This window comes from Lemur catta, chromosome 12, assembly GCF_020740605.2.
Source record: "Lemur catta isolate mLemCat1 chromosome 12, mLemCat1.pri, whole genome shotgun sequence".
Classification (NCBI taxonomy): Eukaryota; Metazoa; Chordata; class Mammalia; order Primates; family Lemuridae; genus Lemur; species Lemur catta.
In genome coordinates, this window is record NC_059139.1 from 8,985,400 (window position 1) to 9,005,718 (window position 20,319).

General features: G+C 41.4%; 1 protein-coding gene across 1 annotated transcript in view; it reads right to left on the reverse strand.

Moving 5' to 3' along the window:
• The window catches only part of DNAH5 (dynein axonemal heavy chain 5), a 193,791-nt gene extending 174,860 nt beyond the window's left edge, over positions 1 to 18,931 (reverse strand). Inside the window, exons 1-6 of the mRNA XM_045565937.1 lie at positions 18,824 to 18,931; positions 9,257 to 9,391; positions 6,210 to 6,294; positions 2,730 to 2,890; positions 1,875 to 2,096; positions 464 to 601 (exon numbers count right to left, since the gene is read on the reverse strand). Of these exons, the coding sequence (XP_045421893.1) occupies positions 464 to 601; positions 1,875 to 2,096; positions 2,730 to 2,890; positions 6,210 to 6,294; positions 9,257 to 9,391; positions 18,824 to 18,880 (798 nt within the window). The 5' untranslated portion in view covers positions 18,881 to 18,931. The remainder of the gene's footprint in view (positions 1 to 463; positions 602 to 1,874; positions 2,097 to 2,729; positions 2,891 to 6,209; positions 6,295 to 9,256; positions 9,392 to 18,823) is intronic.
• Between the last annotated feature and the right edge of the window lie 1,388 nt (positions 18,932 to 20,319).

Genomic DNA, 20,319 nt, shown 5'->3' on the forward strand with positions numbered 1-20,319 from the left:
TGTATAATCCTGGAGCAATACAACCCTGGAAAATGCCATGCCTTAGGCTAATTGCTTTTAATTGTATTTACTTTTCCACGTAATGTCCGCCTTCATTCCTTCATTTAGGGCTTTTCCAAAAATGTTTTTTTAAAGGTTAAGTCTCCATCTCCCTTTTGGAGGACACACTGAATTAGAAGACTTACACTCCTACAGCGGTTCTCTCCAAAGTAAATTAGACCTTAAGAAAAAAATTGTGCAGTGCAGCCTTCTAGTGATATAAATATATAAAGTCATTTACTTTCAGCTCTTAGAATTCTTGCTATCTCTTCTTAACTAATGACTGTCTATGAAAGCCACGCTGAACCTCTCACCTTTTCAAGGACTTACAGTAAAATACTTAGGCAAATGGAATACCATGTCCTTCTGTTGGCTAGTTCAGTATCGTGGCACCTGAAACTGATATTTGGTTTCTGAAAATTACCTGTTCCGTCTGTTTGATCCATACTTTCATACAACCCTCTACTTTTTCCAGTATCTCAGGGTTACTAGCTAGAGTCAAGTAATCCATAGGTTCCTTTAGGGTTTTCAGATCAAATATGTCACACTTTTGAAGGTTCACCTAGTTAAAATGAAAATTAAATAATAAGATGATGCATTTTAAAAACACACACATACACACACACACTGGGCTCTGTATCTTTCCCTTCTGACAGAGCTCTGGAACGCCATTGGGGCAGCACCTACCTCCGCCGCACTCCTGCGTGCCTGTGCTCACACCGCCCCAGCCTGGACGGACCTTCTAGCGCTCCTCCCCGATCCTAAGAGCCCAACAACCTCCCCCACTCAGAGAGAATGTCCCCTCCCGTGTGCAGATCCATCCCACTTTTTAAATATCTCTATTACAATATGAAGTGGAACCATAAGAAAAAACACTGCTTTTTTTTTTTTAGAGAGAATGCTAACAATTTCCTTTGATCCAACCTGCATTTTTGTCTTGCCTGTATCATAATTAATCACAAATGTAACTCAGATAGATGTTAGCTGAAGTCATCCTGTGTCCATCTGGATAAAATGTGCTCAATTCTCCCATTCCACATACTTTGGAAAGTGTAATGACCCTCCCAATGTCCCAGTATCTCAGTAGGAGCAGTATTCCCTGAAGAAGAGGGGAGAGGGTTACATTGTCATCGTCACCATAGGATCCATTGTGCTGCCTCCCATCCATGCCTGGTCTGGGCTCTGTCATCTTCCATTCATTCCTTTATCTCCTCTTCTCTCTCTTCCTCTCTTTCTCCCTCTCTCTCTCTCTCACACACACACACACATGCACAGACACATACGAGTGTGCATCCATTGCCCTCCACCCCAAGTAATCACAAACACAGACATCATAGATAGCACAGATCATGCATAAGCTAAATCCCACATTTGCCAAACTTATTCTTAAAGGCCCTTTTAGTCATTGGCAGAACTGGGACCTGACCCCTCTCTTTCCTTCTCCAGCTTCTTCGGAATTTCTTCCCACCTCTACTTCCCACCTGATCACACACACACACACACAGGCACACACACATCACTCCAGTCCCAAATTCCTTTCATTGTAGGATGCACAGTCATTTCATACTCTTGCCTCTGCAGTCACGCATCTGACTAAAACCCTACATCACTGCCAGCATTTTTATGGAACCCCCGAATGCATTAATCATTGCAGACTGTAGCAGTTTAAATCTAGTCGCTATCCTGTCTTGAAGGGTCAATGAAATTGCCCACAAAATTTTTTCAAGATTTGTGACATACGGAATTAAGACCATCTAAGAGAAGTATCCCACACTTATGCATTGTGTTTTTTGACCCTGTGATCATTTTTAAAGGAGCAACTTACTCATTCTTACCTTCTCCTTCAGACTCTCCTGTGCGCCCGACAGGACGCTCACAAAGCCTTCTAAGGAGCTCAAGAACTCCTGCCGAATGCTGGATGCTTCCTGAAGGCCCTCGAGCTCACCCCAGCCATGGCTCGTGGCCCTGAGCGCAGGAATGAAGATGTCCGACAGCAAACGCCTCATGCTATTTAACAGGCCTCCATCTGCAGTATCCAACATGTTAAAGCTCACCTCCTGGAAAACAATTAGGAGACCCGTTATTGTGAAAACGATATGCAACTACAACAGAGCTACTAGGTCATTTCTAAAGGTTGCTAATGAACCACATACCCAGTAAATTATTAGTTCAACAACCTGGTTAAGAAATAAGCTTTAGACCATTCTCAATTGTAATCACCAAAATAAAAGCATGAAATAAGTAGTAACAGCAGACGTTTACCAGTTTATTTGCTCCAAGAAGCTAATGCACTCACTGGGGAGCAGAGAAAACGTACACCAATGCACTTTACTTTGCACAAAAAAATAAAGTTATGCATCTACTTTTAAAATCTTATGTTAAATGTATGAAATTTGCCATTAAGTAAATTATGTATGGAGAATGCCTTTTAAAAAGAAAGAGCTCACTGTTAGACACACGCATAATGTTCTACCAATTTTTGTTAATAAACCAAACACTAAGTCCTCTTACTCCAAAGACTTAAAGAAAATGTCCTCTTAATTGCTTGCTTTAAATGCTTAAAAACATACCTCTTTGAAAGTAGTTTTAGATATTGTCGTGAGCACAATGGTTGTCTCCACAGCAGGGACATTTTTGTGCAATTTATGAGATTTCGGTAATTCAGGGTAAACGATGACTCCTGCCCTTACCTGGTGGATGTTCTCAGGGGTGATGGCTTTGGAAGGGTCCGTCCTGATGAAGAACACACACACTCCCGTAAGAGCCACATCTTTCCCCTCGGTCACGAACACCTTAGGGTTTTTAATCTTTCCAGAAACAACATTTGCCCCTCCAGGAGAGCCAAGTTGTCCTACAAATGCAAAAGAATTTTAGTTTCACAAATGCTATTTACATGTATATCCTCTTGGCACGAAGTGTCCTTGTTAAAATATTGCTGTTGATGACTTGTCCCTGTGCCCCAGATGGGACCACCCCTCGAACAATCTTCTAGCGTGAGCCCTAAAGAGATCTAAAGGAATAGGTTTGATTCCAGATCATGGGTTCGTGTCAAAATTGCTGCTCCAGGGGCAGTAAGAAAGGATGAAGGAGGAGAAACTATCTATGGCACATGCTGTGTTCCTGGCCCTCTGCCGGGCACCCTGTGTGCATTACTAACACCCACAGCTCTGAGGCAGCAATGGCCTGTTCCAGGTCAAACAGCCAATAGGTGGCAGAGCCAAAGTCAAAAATCCAGCTGAGACTACAACATGCAGAACCCCTACTCTCCCAGCTGTCCCTGCTCTGTCACAGTCAGCGTAGACGGTTGGTCACCGCTGCAGTCAGAATGAAGAAGAGACGGGACCACACCCTGATTACTAATGTGTGCTCTAGAGTCAGACCCCTGGGACTTCAATCTCAGGCTACACTTCCCAGCCACATGATCTGGGGCAAGTTGCTTCATCTTTCAATGCCTCAGTTTTTTCATCTTAAAAATGAGAATAATAATACTAGAACTGAATATCTTGAATTGTTGTGAAGATTAAATGAGTTAATATATGTAAAGCCCTTAGAAAAGCATATAAAAATACCAGTTTGGTAATTATGATCATTACTAGTATTGGAAAATTCATCTTTGCTTATCCAAGCATATAGCTCATTGAGTAGATCCTTTAAGCACAGAATATGCTCTGACATATTCCATTGTGTTCTCATCTGCCCAAGAAATGTTTAGATCTTCCAATGAACTGGTAGCTCAATCAAGATTATTGGGATGGGAGGATGGTGTCAATGAGGACTCTGGGGAGGGCAGTGGACTGGACACTGAATCCTAAAGCCCTGGGATTATTCTTGGAGTAATCCTCCCTCTGGCTCTTCTTCCTGATGGTGCTGGGATACAGAAAGATATGACTGGGACTTAGTGAACCCCCAGTAAAAATTACTAGAAGATCTCCTTCTCTCTCTCTTTCTCATTCAAAATTGTGTCCCACTTCTGACTAATACTATCTGGGTCTCATGAGTAATAAAATGTTAGACAAGAAGTTTCAACGAAGGTACCAGCATATGAAAGATATCAGACAACAAAGAGAGTTTTAAGGCTAAAAAAAATGTCCTGCAGAAATTTCAAAGTAGAACTGAGTAAACATTCCCCTTCCCCCATTAGAATACAAAAAACTCAAGAAAGTGTAGACTGAGGAAGGATTTTGCAAGGACACTTATGCTATGTAAAGGGTAGGGGTGTGAAGTGTTCCCACTGTTACCTCAGGTCAAGAACGAGATGCCAACTGTCCCAGTTTGCCCACGACTGAGGGGTTTCCTGGGATGTGGAACATTCCGTGCTAAAACCAGGACAGTTGGTCACCCTAGTCAAGAAACAGGGTCTTCAACCCAACCACCTAAAGAGCCTGATTTACGTCTCCTGGAGTTTAAGAAGAAAATGGAAGGGGTTATGACACAGGCCCAGGAAATCTAAACACAATGTGTGGTAAGACAGAGAGAAGCTGGGCTGGGCTGGGAGCTGACAACAGTCTACAGAAGGCAGGGGCGACAGGTGTAGTGTTTCCAAGGAGCCAGGTGGGGGCTCCACTGAAAAGAGCCACCTTAAATCTTGCTCAAAAACAGCACCTGAGGGATAATCAGACAGAGCAATCGAGCTAGCGTGCACTACCAAATTACAGGGGCAGGGGGCAGTGGCCTTCATGAGGACAGCCCATCAAGATGGGACACACAGCCTGTGCTCCCAGTGGTGACCCTGGGAGAACCCACCACAGGGCCTGCAAGAGCAGGGGCAGAGAGTGCAAGGTCAGCCAGCTCACAACTGTGCCAGTCATGAAAAGACTTTCCTGCCCTCCTTACCTCTGGTCTCTGCCCTGCCTCCCAACATGGGCAAGGCATGGAAGAAGTTGCGGAAGCAGAGGAGGACCACTCCTCTCCCAACTGCAAACTTCAACCTTCAGAGACCCTGGCTGCAAGGAATGGAGCCTCGAAGGTGAGGATGGGAGAATTTCACTTTTGATCAACTGGACATTTTTTTACTTCTGAACTGAGATTGCATTTGTAATTTGAAATGGCCATAGCATTTTTTTTAATCTAACAATATCCAGGAATGTCATAGGATTTTAATCCAAAGTCAGAAGAACTACTGCCACTGAAAAGGTTTAAAGGGAGAGTGACAAGCAAAAATAAACTTGCATTTATGTTTACATCCCATGAACCCTTATTGTTTCATGTAAAATTTACACAGGAAGGCCAGCTTCACCCAGTGCACAGTTCATAGAAGAACTTGATATTTCATTTGAGCTTACATTTTGCAATCTGGGGTAGAAATCAAAGCAACTTTCTTTTTTTACACTCAAAACATGATAAACTTTCTGAACACAAAATATCAAATTGATAACTTTGAGAAAATGCCAGTCAGTTAGAATTTGCATGTATAATTTCTTCAGTTCTTACACAAAAAAGTATATTCATACTCTATGCCAAGAGCAATAACCTATTTTCCTTTTTTTTCAAATGGGGTATAAAAGAATGTATATGATACTTTAATATACAAAATAATATATTTAATAACATATTCACTATGTTCCTAGTTTGGCCTTAAAAGTTATATTAATCCACTTAAAAGTAGAATGGGATATGCCAGTTGAATACATAGAAAGATCAGTAAATTTTTTTCAGTGAAAATGATGAAAACTGTCACTTGATATTGCTCATTTCAAACAGGCAGTAGAAAATAAACATAACGTGATATCTAACTGAAAAATTCATGTTACACTTACTGGCAATAATTCCTATGTTAAAAAGAAATAATGCCTGTATAGATGAGAAATAGACACTCATTAGAAGTTCTAGAACATAAATACATAGAATGAGCTAGAATATAAGAAAAGGAAGTCACCAAACATAATCTACTTTATTATTCCCTTATGGCCAGCACAGCCTGAGAAGGAAAACAAAACATTCCCCATAAAGTCAGAAGAACCAGGCTAAATACCCACCATTACCTGTCCTCTATCCTTGAGGTGAAGATAGAACCTCTTCCACGGGGCCACCCCCGCCACACATATAGTTCCCCACATCACCCCCGGCCCCAGGTGTAAGAGGTCAGTTCTCACCGAGGCTTTCTTCTGCAAGCCACCCTCACATAAATCTAACAACACACTTCTGGGTTATGTCACATCAAATGCGGATACCTGTTTCTGCTACCTCCACATCCTGATAGTAAAACATGAGGTGACGGAGACCTCCAACTGCAAAAAGTTGACCGATTCTTTCAATCTGGGGGGGAAAAAAAGGCAAAGTAACGACTTTTGTTCTAAATTAGAAATTGCACTTAAGTCAGCATTGTTAGTATTAAAAAGTAAAATTACTATCATCTTTCTTATTCAAACATAACTATATCTAATGCATCCTATATGGAAGGGAACATTGTTTTTCAACATGAAAACCATGACAGAATAAATGTCTCACCACAACAAACATTCATTCAAAAAAGTAATTTAATTAATTATAGAAATATTTGCTGCATGTGCACATTTGAAAAGAGACTGTCCCTCCGTTTTTGCTAATTTCCTAAAGTGTTGAGCTGTTGAAGGCAGATATAAATATAGATTAGTGTTTCATTTTCAGTCAACAGCAGATCAGAAAAAGAGAATAAACCTTTCAAAACTCAGTCTAACACACTAGAGATAATTAATATGAAATTGCAATAATCACCGAAAACTGCCATGAGAACCCATCTGACTACAAACACTCCTTCCAGTGGCGACTGAGCACTTAGTGTCACCCACAAGCTTCCCTGTAAGTCCAGAGGTCTGACCTCTGGCCTGCTACCAACAGAAGTGCTTGTTTTAAACAGTCAGTAGCATAGTTTGGAATTCATATACGAAGAAAAAGAGTAAAATCTACACACTCATTAGGATGGATGCCATCAAAAACAAACAAAAAAAAAAAACAGAAAATAGCAAGTGTTGGTGACGATGTGGAGAAACTGGAACTTTTGTGCACCGTTGGTGAAAATGAAAACTGGTGCAGTGCTATGGAAAACAGTATGGGAGGTTCCTCAAAACATAAAAAATGGAATTTCCATAAGATCCAGCAATTCCACTTCTGTGTATATATCCCAAAGAATTGAAAGCAGGGTCTCAAAGAGATATTGGTACACCTGTGTTCATGGCAGCATTACTCACAATAGCTTCCACAAAAGCTGGAAGCCACGGATGAATGGATAACAAAATGAGGTATATGTATTACATATACAAAGAAATATCATTCAGCCTTAACAAGCAGGAAAATTCTGACATATGCTACAACAGGGAGGAACCTTGAAACTATCATGCTAGGTGAAATAAACCAATCACAAAAAGACAAATACTGTATGACTCCACTTCCATGAGATACCTAGAGTACCCAAGTTCCTGGAGACAGACAGCCAGTGGTGGTTGACAGGGGCTGGACAGAAGGGGGATTGGGGAGTTGTTGTTAAACAGGTACAGAGTTTCTGTTTGGAAGGTTAAAAAAAAAAGTGGAGATTCTGAAGATTCGTTGCACAGCAATGTGAATGTATTTACCACTATCAAACTGCACATTTAAAATGGTTAAGATAGTAAATTTTATGTTGTGTGTACTTTACCACAACATAAAATAATTTTTTAAAGGATAAAATCTAGACCGAAAATTTAAGTGTGAAAATAAGCCCCCTTCCATGTCCACCATGCTATAGATAACATGTTAAACTGTTTTCTTTGTTACGTTTCCTTGATTGAGGATGCCACAGGGATGAGTAGGAAGGACTCACTGAGATTATCTTCCAGTCCAAGAATGTCGTGATGGAGATGCCTCCATCACAGCCAGTGGTGACACTCCCCTCTCTCCAGCCCTGCTCGGGAGCCTCAGCCGGATGCTTTCTTAAACCTCCAGGTTCTGACGTTCCTGTATCCTGAACTTGACATAGCAGTCTGACCTGGGATTCATACAGATCCGAACTTTTGCCCACGTATTCCATCTGCATTACCCCAAATCCAATTATCTAGATTGGGAAGCAGGGAGGAGTCAAGCATTTCTTCTCTGGCGCAATCTCCCCAAATGGCCCTGTCTCCTCCTATGCCTCCATGTTTGGGGAATAACGTTACCGCCCTCCTGGTGATTAAAATGAGATCATAGATGAAAATCACCAACAACAGGGCCTGACACATGGTCAACGTTGAAATGTTAGCTATGAGGAGAAGGAGAAAGAGGAAGAGAAGGACATTTCCTCAGCTCCTGCTTGATTCACCCCGGAGTTTACACATTTTAGTGTTATCCACCCTTTATTGTCCCCGGACACCTATTAATCCCCCAGAGGAGCCCAGCAAGAAGGAACGGAGCCAGTGGTGAGCTGGAGCCGCTTGTACTGGCCGGGGAGATCCAATCGATCACAACTCTTTCCAACTCAGCACTCAGTAACATCATGACGCTGGGCTTAAAACAGCCGGAGCAGGAGTATTTACACCACAGAAATCAGCAAATGCTCAAAAACTAGGCCTCCTCCCCGACAACCCTGCCCAAAGCCAGTTGTTAAACATTTACAAGCCTACCACCAAAAAGGATTATCAATACAGTGTGCCACCCTGGCAACAAAAAGGGCTTGCTTGCTTTTCTCATGCCAAATTAGTTTAAAAAAAAAAAACATCATATCATAGGGCTCCTGATATGCCTTTCTCACAACCCAGGAAATTATATCTTCCCATATTTCGGCCTTCCCCAGCCAAAATTAGTTCACACCATGGGTTTTGGAGAGAAATCATAACAGAAAATGGAAGTCTAGGCTAGGAACAAAGGAAACCAGATTCAACTGCCAAACCAAAGTCAAAGTCAGAAAATCATGGCACACTTTAGTTTCCAATCCTAAGACAGGATAAATGCAAAACAAGATTAATCAGGAGCTTGAGAAGAGACTGTGTTCCCCAACCTCAGATCCCAAAATGGCACAAGAGCCCAGCTTCACTGCATGCAGAGAGATGCAGACATTGCCACCAGAATCGTAGAACTCAAATGACAATTATGAGTTCCCCTATTCAACGTGGAGAGCGGAAGAGTCCTAAGCTCATCGTGTCACTACCAGTACGGAGGCAGAATATAGCCCTGTCCATGTTGAAAGAGACACCCTCTGAGGCGCAGCACAGGGTCCTGCGAAAGGACAGTGTCACTGGCAGTCTGTGCCCGCCACAATCACGTCAGTGAGAACCCAAACGCATCACACCTGATTCCCCTCGAGGATGGCATCCTCCACTTCAGCTTTGTTCAGGTCCAAACAGGAGGCCAGGATCGCGAATAAGTAGTCATGCCTGGCATCCAAAAGAGCCCGCTTGGCCTCTTTCTCTTCCTTCAGTCTTTGCTAAAAGAAAAGAATAAAAATGTTACATGGTAACTGCTGTTCTCAAATGGATTCATTTGGTAATAATTTCATGCTATTGTTGTTTTTTCGAGTCTTAGGTATTCAGATAACAGACAGCTTAATGGTACCAGTTTTTATGTACTATCTTCTATTTTTAGAAATAATGTTATTTCTCTTATGAAAATAAGGTATGCTCATTGTATTGAAATTACATAATACAGAGAAGCAAAAGAAGAGATAAAAATCATCTGCCATCCAGAAATTATTACTGTTAACATTTTGTTCTAAATCTTTACAGACTTCTATGCATATATAAGCATTCAACAGATAAACAAAAAAAGAGATTCCCATTTTTGTAAACATTTTCCTAAGCCGTTAAAGTAATATTTTTCTACACTAGCTCCTACCTTTATTGTCTGTCCATACATTCATGTGTGGTCTTGAAATTAATTTCTGAACACCAGTACTTACTTTTTGACTATTAATTGTTAATTATAATAATAAAGCGTGCTTAACGAAACTGATGTTGGCAGTTTGAAGCATATTTTTTTATGTTCTATGTCCATATAAACATATGCAAACATATACACACATCTATATTTATATTTATATCCTACCATAAAATTTTTTATGCATTTCTCCCTTAACAGTACATCACAGACTTCTTTCTAATTTAATACAGATTATTCCAACCTGTGTAATAGCTGCAAAATATTCAATATGGATATAACATAATTTATTCAACTATTTTGTCATTGGTGGACAGTCATCTTCCAATCCATTTCCTAGAATAAATACATTATCTTTAATGCCAATCAGTAGCTCCCACTAGGAAGAGGAAAGGTAGCCCCTCTGGGTCCCTTTTAATCAACAACATTTATTAAACCCCAAATATGCACCAGCACTGTAGAGGCTAACACTACCCAGTAACCTCAAAAAAGCTCGTGGCCTGGCTGGCAAGATGTGAGATGAAAATGTAAATATGACAATATGACAGTTGCTTCAAGGGCGTCAAATTTATGGGTCTCCAAATGCGGAAGTATTTATGGGTCTTCAGAGAAGGCACGAAAAAGAGGATCTCCCGCTCTAGCCTGGGGTTGAGGAGGGGTAGAGGTAGGGATGGCAGGAGAGCTTTCAGGAGGAGGTGGCTCAAGCCTAGGGCTAAAGCAAGGTTGGCCATCCTTCTAGGACAGAGGCCTTTCTGCACATGCAAAGACTGAGAGGCATAAAAAAACATAGTACATTCTGGAAACCACAAGGCAGCCAGGCTGCCTGAACAGAAAAGGACTAGAAAACATAATAGGAAATGTGAAAAAAAGTCAGATCATAAAATATTTTGCAAACCACGTTAGAAAGTTTAAATGTTATCTGAAGTCCATGGAGAATCACTGGTGAGTTTTAAATCAGGAGAGAGAGATGTTTAGCTGTCTGTGCAGCATCGAAAAATCCATCATTCTGACAGCAGTGTGGAAGATGGATTGGAGCAACGCGAACCTGGAGGCAGTCAGGTGGGTTGCGCGGTGGCATTCCCAGAGACTGAGATTCAGCCCAGGCTGAAGCAACACAACCATGAGAGGAGCTTTTGGACGTGTTGCATTTAGAGGTGAGTAGATACACAGGGAGATGTGGCGGACAGACCATGACAAATGTGGATCTGGAGTCCAGGGGAAATTGCATTGCAGATACAGATGTGCATGCAGGTTCCCAATCCAGCACAACGAGTCTATGGGCCAGATTATTCTCGGTGTGAGGGGCAGTCTGTGTGTGCTGTGGGACTGTTAGCAGCATCCTTGGTGTCTAACTTCTAGATGGCAGAAGATCCCCTCCACCAAGTTGTGAGGATGAAAAATATCTCCAGACATGGCCAAATGTCCCCTCTGGGACAAAATCACCCCTCTGTTGAGAACCACTGATATGACATAGACATAGACATAGGAGACATGGATAAATAAGACTGTCAATATAAAAGCTACGATGTGAATGGTATCTTCTGAAGTTGTGCAGTACAGAAACTGCAAAACTATGTCAGCAGCCCTTTCAGCCAGCAGATGATACATGCATGCTAATTATTCAATAAATATTGGTCAAATGATTAAATAAATCAAAGTTTAAACCATGAATGCAGATACGATTTTCTAACCAAGATATGGAGATGAAAAGACAATGAGGTGAAGAAAACTGGGAAATGCCAATATGCCGGGAGCAAGGAGAGAAAGAAGTGCAAATGGAGAAGGCTACGGATGAATGTGCAGAGAGATAGAAAGAGAACCGGGAAGCAGCAGCATCAGTAAACCACAGAGAGTGGCAATAGTATTAAGGCTAGAGAGGATGGGCTGTGTTCGTTAGGATAGCTTTAGGGATTGTGTTTACAAGATGACTGCAGCATCCCACAGCTCTTTTGTGATGTGATTATGCCACTAACCTGTCAAGAAATAGACTGTATTGCCTCTCCCCTTGAATTTGCAAGCCCTATGACCAGTTTTGATCAAAAGAATCTGGGGGGAAGTGAGACAAGGGAACTTCCTAGGCTATCCTTAAGAGATCTTCAGCTTTTGCCTTTGCACTTGGAATGCTCCCTTGGAATGCACTTGGAAGCTAGCTTGGATGTTCCAACCTGGTTGGCCCTAGAGAGGACTGCAACTCAGCCAATGCCACCTGCAGCAGAAGAACTGCTCGGCTGAGCCCACTCACTCACAGGATTGAGAGATGATTGCTGCTGCTTTAGGCCCCTGAGTTTCCGTGTGATTGTTAAGCAACAATATATAATAATCTAGTTAGAATAATTTCATTGGTTGAACAGAAAGCAAATGGATGTAGACTTGAGAAAAAGATGATTAAGAAAAAAAAATACACAGATACTGAATATAAGCTACTCTTTCCAGAAAGTTGACTCTAAAGCAATTAAAGAGTCATTGCTAGACCTATGCAATTTACATTCATTTCTCTGAACTTGGAGGACTACCTGTGACACGATTTTGTCTGGGCGATGGGAGGAAGAATTAAAGTTTAAAAAAAATAAGCAGTCTAACTATTTTATTGCCATTTTTCTAAAAAGGAACTATTATAACACAAGTCCTAACATAAAGTATGCATTCCACAAATGTCAAATAGAAGTCAATTTAAACCTCTTTTCAAATGTCACTAAAACCAGGAAGATGTCCTGCTGTTTTGAACTGTTTTCTACCTTCCTGGCAGGGAGAAATAAAAGACTTTTCTGTAAGTGATCTCTCTGAATTTGTACTAAATGTCTTTAACAGCTTGAGAACACGGAGGTCAACCAGGGAACCAGGAAGCCAGCAACAAAACAAAGAAATAGCAAACGCTCAGTAGCCAAAAACACAAAAGAAAAAGGAAAAGAAAAGTAGTAGAGATCCAGAAGATTCAAGAAGCAAAGCAACCGAAGGCTTCCAAATAATACAGAGATTTAAATAAGATTCTGCCATGGTAACACATTACTCTATGGCCCAATTGTATAAGATTCCGGAGGGGAAAAAATATTCTAATGAAGGAAAACAGACATCAGTCCCTAAAACAGAACCAAATTATTCTATTTTTACTTAAAGTCCCAGAAGAAAGAAACTTGCAAAGCAGTTTTATATATACAAAGCAAATTATCAACATGTTTTTAAAGTAAATGTTTTCAGAAGCTGTATTAATGAGCATGTTAAGACTTGAATATGTCCTTACTTAAGCTCATTGTTCTGTCACCTAAAGACAAGTAACATGAAGTCAACCCCAGTGCCATGTAGATGAAAGACCACAGTGTTTATCAGTCTCAGCTTTCATTGCATTACACCAAAGTACCCTGATAATATGAGATTTATTTTTCACCACCATAATAAAGTCAATAATGTCAAACAAATATTTGGTGATCAGATTAGTGCATTATCAATCCATAAACTTAGCCCTGCAGCTTTCTGGTTGCTATGGAACTGCAGCAACAAGCAGTCAGGTGACTAGCTGTCTGGAGCTGGCTTGTCCCGCTGGCCTTGGAAACGGGTAGGATACTTGGAGAGTGAAGGCATAATGGGATTAAGATTAAAACGTTGCCTGCAATTTGTGACAAGGTGTGTCATTACCACCTGCGAATGGGAGAGAGGAGAGTGGCTAATGTACTACCTGACAAGAAAGGAGCACTGCCTCCCAGGCAGGGCCATCTCCATAGATAAAGGAGCACTGGTGTCAGAGTGCGCTAGTAGGTTCTAGTTCCAGCTCTGCCACTCATTGCAAGACCTCACATCTATCACTAAACCTCTCCAGGCTGCAATCCCCTCAACTCCAAAATCAAAGCGTTGGACTAGGTGACAACCAAGGTCCATTTTTTCTCTAACATGTGGGCTACTCCTCATTGGTTTAAAAATTAATACAAACTGCAGACCTGAGAGTTTAAAATACAAATCCTAATGAAGACCCCAATGCTATGTGCTTTCAGAAAGCTCGGCGATTTTCTCTCAAAACTAATCCATTCATCCAATTTTGTTTTAAATACTAACCTTTGCCTTTAACTCTGCAGAACCAAAGCCTACATGTTTATATACACATACTGTGTATAAACTACACACATGGTCAGTGTTTCATTTTGGCTCTGGGTTGATAATCCTCAACTACATGGGAGCCCTTAAAGAAATGAAGATAAAAGTAAAATGGAGATAAAAGTCCCAACTTGAAAGATGTTTGTGAGGATGAAACTGCATGTGGTCTGAGATGATACTAAATCAACTATTGATAGCACTTGAATTAAAATGGCATGACTGAGAATTTGACCGTGGACATCAAAATTTAGGTGAAACAAAACATTTTAATAATGATTTTTTTAATTATACAAATGCTTAGGCTCCCTCCACCCTTAGAAAGTGCCGCCTTGTTGGCAGGTTTGTCTCTGACCAAACACACTCCACTGAGCTGGTTGGCAGCCAGGAGAAATGGATGGAGGATGGGGCTACTGGGCCTCAGAGCCCCTTTTTGTCTGAGCAGCGATACCCTTTACCCAAACCCTCCTGAAGGGTGCATTTTGCATCGTTTGCCCTGGTTGCATTGCTAGCTATGCCATTCAGAGCCCTCTCTGCAAAGTTAACCCCATTCCCATGCCTTCCAGCAGAGAAAAGCCTCCCTCTCTGTCTTCCAGCTTTTCTGTGTCAGCCCACAGGGCCCTATTTCCTCTCCCAGCCTTTCCAAGAGAGGAGAGGCTGTTCTGTGATGCTTCCCAGCCCATCCTAACCTGCTCTTTAATTGGCTGGGAGAACCACAATTTAGAAACTCTCGACTCCTGACTGTACTTTCACATCTTGCCTTTCTTTTCTTACTCCCCTTTCATTTCATTTTTCCAGGTGAAGGGCCACAGCTGCAGAGGAAGCACCGCACCTCCTTCCCGAATTAAGAACCCTTCAGCAAAGTGGTTTCCGGAAGGGAAGGAGACTCCACGCTAGCTAATCCCACTCACAGCAGGTGCTTTAGTGAAGCCCTCGTTTATTTAACAAGAGCCACGCTCCCCTTCTACTGCAAAGAGCCGGCACTTAAAAGTACGGTACCCATCAATTTTCTTGTGTCCAGGAATAAGCTCTGGAATCTTGTCTATTTTCACTGAAATTTTCAGGGTCCCTAAACCTCCCCGTGGACTAACTCTCTTACTTCTCATTCTTTCCAGGCAAATGGAAGATTCTCTCTTTGTCATTTACTGTGTGTGAATTTTCCACCCAGGCCAACCCAAAATCTACTATACAAATATCCCCATCACCACAAGCTCCTGTCATCCCAGCATCCAAATTCTAACTTGGAGTTTTTTCCTGCACACCACATTTCTGGACCTGAAATTATGCTCTGTGGACCTTCACATGGCCATATATTCTGTCTTCCCCTAGCCCCACGGTGGTTTCACTTTAAAATCAGAAATACCCTTGCTGTAGAAGTCCAGGAGTTCCCTCTGGCAGTACAGGCTGGCTTTCACCCACACGCTCAAAATTATATGTCATCATTCACAGAATATATGGCACAGGAGTGAAATTCCCAAACTTCCCTTGCTCATACAACAGACCATTGTGCTTAAAACTGGCTCCTTGTTAGAATCACCTGGGAGCTCTAAAATACTGATGCCTGGGCCCCCACCTGTAAGAAGCTCTGATATACCTGGTCAGGAGGGGGACCCAGTCATCAGTGTTTCTGAAAAGCTCCCCTGGTGATGCCAATGTGCAGCCCAGCCTGAGCTCACAGCTCTAAAGGGAGTCCTTTTATGGCTTGATCACGATTGATTAGTATGACTAGGTTTTCACTTGAGGTAGGAACTCAGAGAAAGTCCAAGGGCATAAATTGTGGGTCCTTCTAACTCTAGACCTCTTTTTTCTCCTTAATGGAATTGTGCAAAAATTGAATAATAGGAAGAAGAAATTCAGCTCTAAACTCCACGGAATCTAGAAGGGCTCTTGCCTGCCACACCACAGAGCACAGCACTTGGTACAATGTAGGGATTCAAGAGATATTTGTGGAATGGAGGGATTTTGCACATCACATAGAGTCACATTCTCCCAGGGTCTAGCTGTGGCTTAATTACGATGTGGGCGGCTTCGGGCCTCACCCTGTTAAGGCTACAGCATGCTCACTGCGCCTTAACACGCAGCCCCTTTTCCCTCCCCACTTCCCAGCTAAATCCTAGAGCCATTCACCTGCCAGTGCTCCAAGGAAATTGGTTTGACCTGATATATGTGAAATTTGTTGACCAGACCAAGCAGGTCTGGGACTATTAACAGATGAAGCTGAAAATTGTTTGTCTATTTTGTAAGAAAATAACAAAACTGACAGTCTTTCAGATTTCAAAGGATATCTGAGAGCAAAGATTCTTTTTGTCTTGGCTTCTACTGTGCACCCCCAGGAACGATGGCTGCCCTCCTGCAGAGTTTTCCAGCAGGGGAAGGCGTCCCTCCCTCCCTTCCCCCGCAGCTTCTACTCACAAGGGAAGCACTGTTTATAGAAAATCCTAGCAATCTGAAAGTCCATGAGCAACAGTATTCCCTAGCATAAATATATACAGTATAAAACACAAACACTATGTATTCCTGCAGTGGGGAAAAAAACTTTTCTCCATTTTTAAACCAGCTTTGCAATTAGGTGAATTTAACAGCCAAGAGGACTATCATATCTTGCAAGTTGTTCTTTTTTCTAAAAGTTAACAAAGTTAACCAACAGAATGACATATTTCAGTTTCATTTTAGGGAAGTAAAGAAAAGCAGAAACCACAAGTCTGGAATTCATGTCTGTTGTACACACGTAACTTAGTACTAAGCATTCTTTATCTGTGAGAAAAGCAGAAAAAAGACAGACATCAGATCTGGACCATATTTTTGCAAATAAGTGAGTTAACATATACAGAATTACTCCAAGTTTTTTCATTGAAAATAAGTGTGTTTATTATACAAAGAAAAGATATGGCTTGACTTTTCTAAACCCATGGAGCTTATGGTATATTTAGTTGTTAGTGGCATGGATATTTATGGATAAAGTCAATTATCATATTACGGTAAACTAATTATAATATAGCATCATTACAATAATAGTTTCAACCCAAGGTTAAACAAATACAGACTTGATAGCTTTTATGTAACTTTGGAATCTTTCCCATTTTTCATTTCAGGTCACAAAGTTATAATTTAATAAACTGTCATATCAGTTGACAAAGATTCTTTACTTGGCCAACTTTAGTCAGGCTCCTGAACCTTCTCTTAGGCCTATCTGTGCACTTGTTTGTAAAAATCCAGTTTTAGCAAAAAACCCTACTGAGTCAGTTTGGCAAGAAACCTGTCCCCCAATATCTGATGGAGTTTCTCATCCTCCACCAGGCCCCAGGGGGTGTCTGATCACCCTGGGCTGTCTTTGGCAAGAATCCTGTTAAGTCAGGTTGGCCAAAATCCCCCCTCACTCCTGATCTTTCCTCTTGGCAATTTTCCATCCACTGACTCCCACCCTGCTCCATGGCTGCAAATTCCCAATTGCACAGGCTGTATTCAGAGTTAAGCCTAATCTCTCTCCCCTCCTTTATAAGTCCTTATACCTATCTTGATGGTCCCAAATAAAGTCTTACCATGTTTTAACAAATATCTATTAAGATAATTCTGTTAATATCCTACTTCAGTGGAATGAACCAAACCAGCATCCTAACTACATAAATGAAACCTCCAAAATACTTAACTTCCTCTCAAAATACAGTTCATGTCAAAGAAGAATCTAATTCATTAGTTATACCTGAGATTTTATAATCAATTGTAATGTTTCAGACTTGATACTGAAGTACAGGAAAAATGTTCAGACTTGTGAAATGTTTAATTCATTCCATTTATTCCACAAGCATCTATGAAGGTATATTATACACCAAGCTCTGTGTTAAGGGATGGTTGTTTAAAAATGAAGAGGATGCCACCCTGCCCTCTAGGACCCACAGTCTAGCAAGGGAAATACACATGTAGACAAATGTCGTTTCACTACGGTGATGTGACAAGGACTTTCTAAGACATAGGAGTGAAGTGCTGAGGGGGTACATGGAAGGAAGCTCTCACCTCCTCCTCAAAGTGTCAGGAGAGGCTTTCCAGAGGAGGCAACACCTGCACTGGTCTTAAAGATAAGTGTTTGCCAGCAAGCAAGTTTAGGTGCTTGGCTGGAAGAACCTTGGGAAGGAAGCATCCGAATCATGGGGCTTGGGCAAGTGAGGGGTGGCAGGTGGTGGAGGACGTAGCAAATGCAGAGACAGCGTTCCTGCTCTTGTGGTAAAACAACAGGCTAGCTGGAATCATGTAGGCTGCCAGGGATACAGAAAAAGATACAGTGATCAAGCCTGGTAGGAAGCACGGGTTAGTGTTGAAAACAGAATCCTAGAGAAACCTCCAGTTTCTTCCAACATTAATTGGCAGTAGAAGGAGTTCCAAATCCCTCTCTGTGCATTTGCATAATAAAGAGCTACTGAGTGGAGCCTTGTGCTAGGGAAACATTCGTCAATGTGACTTCCAAAGGCACATCTTTGCATCTCACTGTCTGTGACCTCATTTCCAGGCTCAAAGAACAGGACAGTGATTTCAAAGAGCCTAGAAGACTTGCAGCCTAGAATCTGCCTGAACTGTCTCGAATCACCAACAAATACAAAGTTCCCAGACCACCCTGAATGTGTTTCTTGCCCCAGGCAAGAATCTTCCCAAAAGATGCAGCATCAATTTCTACACACAGCTATAGTTTAGTTAGCAATGTGCAGAAAAGCCTACGGATGCAGATGTTTTTTTTTATTTGAAATATCAATGTGTAGCAGTATGCACCCTGCAAAAATTAGTAAACAAACATCTTTCTCACAAACTCATCAGTGTATAACTTTGAGCTTTTGTTAGGTATTTTTCCACCCAGGTGTGAGAGATGATAATCCACAACACGTGCAAACTTAACAGTCAACAAACAGCTCCTTACCGTTAAAACTCGGGTGATACTCTGCTTCCAGAGCTGTCTCCTACCGATCCTAAACATCACAGCAGTCTGTACAGCATATGGACCTGCCAGAGTCAGCTTTTCCAGAATGGTCTTCTAACTCCTGGGAGACATACTCATCACCCAGCAGGCTTTCAAATGGAAAGTCCCTGAAGGACTGGAATTTCACTTCTCCATCTCTAATTTGCACATACTATTTTTTATGTTCACAGAATAAAAATTAAAAGTCCACCTATACTACTCAAGTTTTCCTTCTAGAGTCTCTGCCCTATGCCTCTCCTCTTTTCCAAAGGCTTGTGTTGTTAGGGTAATACTGTTTGTACACAATACAGTTTAACTATGCCTCCTAATCATGTTTATCAACCCAACAAAGCATTTTAACTGCTCAGTTGCAACACAACTTCTGATGTTCTTTTAATTCTATATACTGCCAACAATAAGCTTGAGTTCATAGAGATTTTTAAGTAGTTTCTTTGAACAATGAGAAACTTTAAACCATATCAAAATCAAAAGTAGAGGAGCCACGGCTCTGAATATATTGCTCAAGTCGAGAAATTCAGTCGTGCTTTGTCTAAACAACTTTTCGAGCACAATTCACTGCCAGCATTGTGACTAATTGTGACTAATTGCCAGATTGGCTAATTGTGACCCAAAGGAGCCATTTTCTCCCCCATAAAGAACTAGAAGCCTATTTCATATGCAAATAGCAAATGATGTTCATAAATTACTTGTGCTCACACAGTTGCACATACACATAAGCCAGGGTAGTTCATTCTACGTGGCTGAACATCTTGATCATCCTTACTGTGAAGATATGACAGGAAACACTGCCAAGCACTTTAAGAGATCTCTTACGTAGGTTTCTCTCATCAAAATGAGCAGGGCAGGACATTTAAGGTTGGGCTTATTGAATCCATGATTTAGTCCTTGGAATTCAAGGTCAAGCAACACAAATCCTATTAGGTCATCTAAGGATAATCAGGAAATTGGGAACTCATCCTGGTAATATCCTGCTATTCAACCTATTGGAGACTGACTTAAAAGCCAGGTAATTTTATATCAGAGTATGGGAGATTCAACTGGTGAACAGCCAATGCTAGTGTGTGGCCTCCAATGTGGGGCTAATAAAGAAACAGCATTTGGACCTGAATATTATTTGGTAAGCAAATAACTAGAGCACAGGAAGTTCAAGTTTGTTTATAGGATTTTTTTACATCTCTGGGTGTTGGTAAGTTGCTGTCATCTGTTCTAATTAAGAGTGGTGAAGACGAGTGTCTAGACTCAGCGTCCCTCTCCTCTGTGTGGTGCTGAAACGGCACCAGAGAATGGCAGCATGACCCGATCCTCCTCGCTTGGCATGTCCTATTGGTCCCAAGAATCCTCTGTCAACACATGACCTCAGGACAGACATGTTACAATTCATTACATCGCCGATTATTTTTCATTAGTTACACTCAAATCGGTGCTTCCCTAATGGA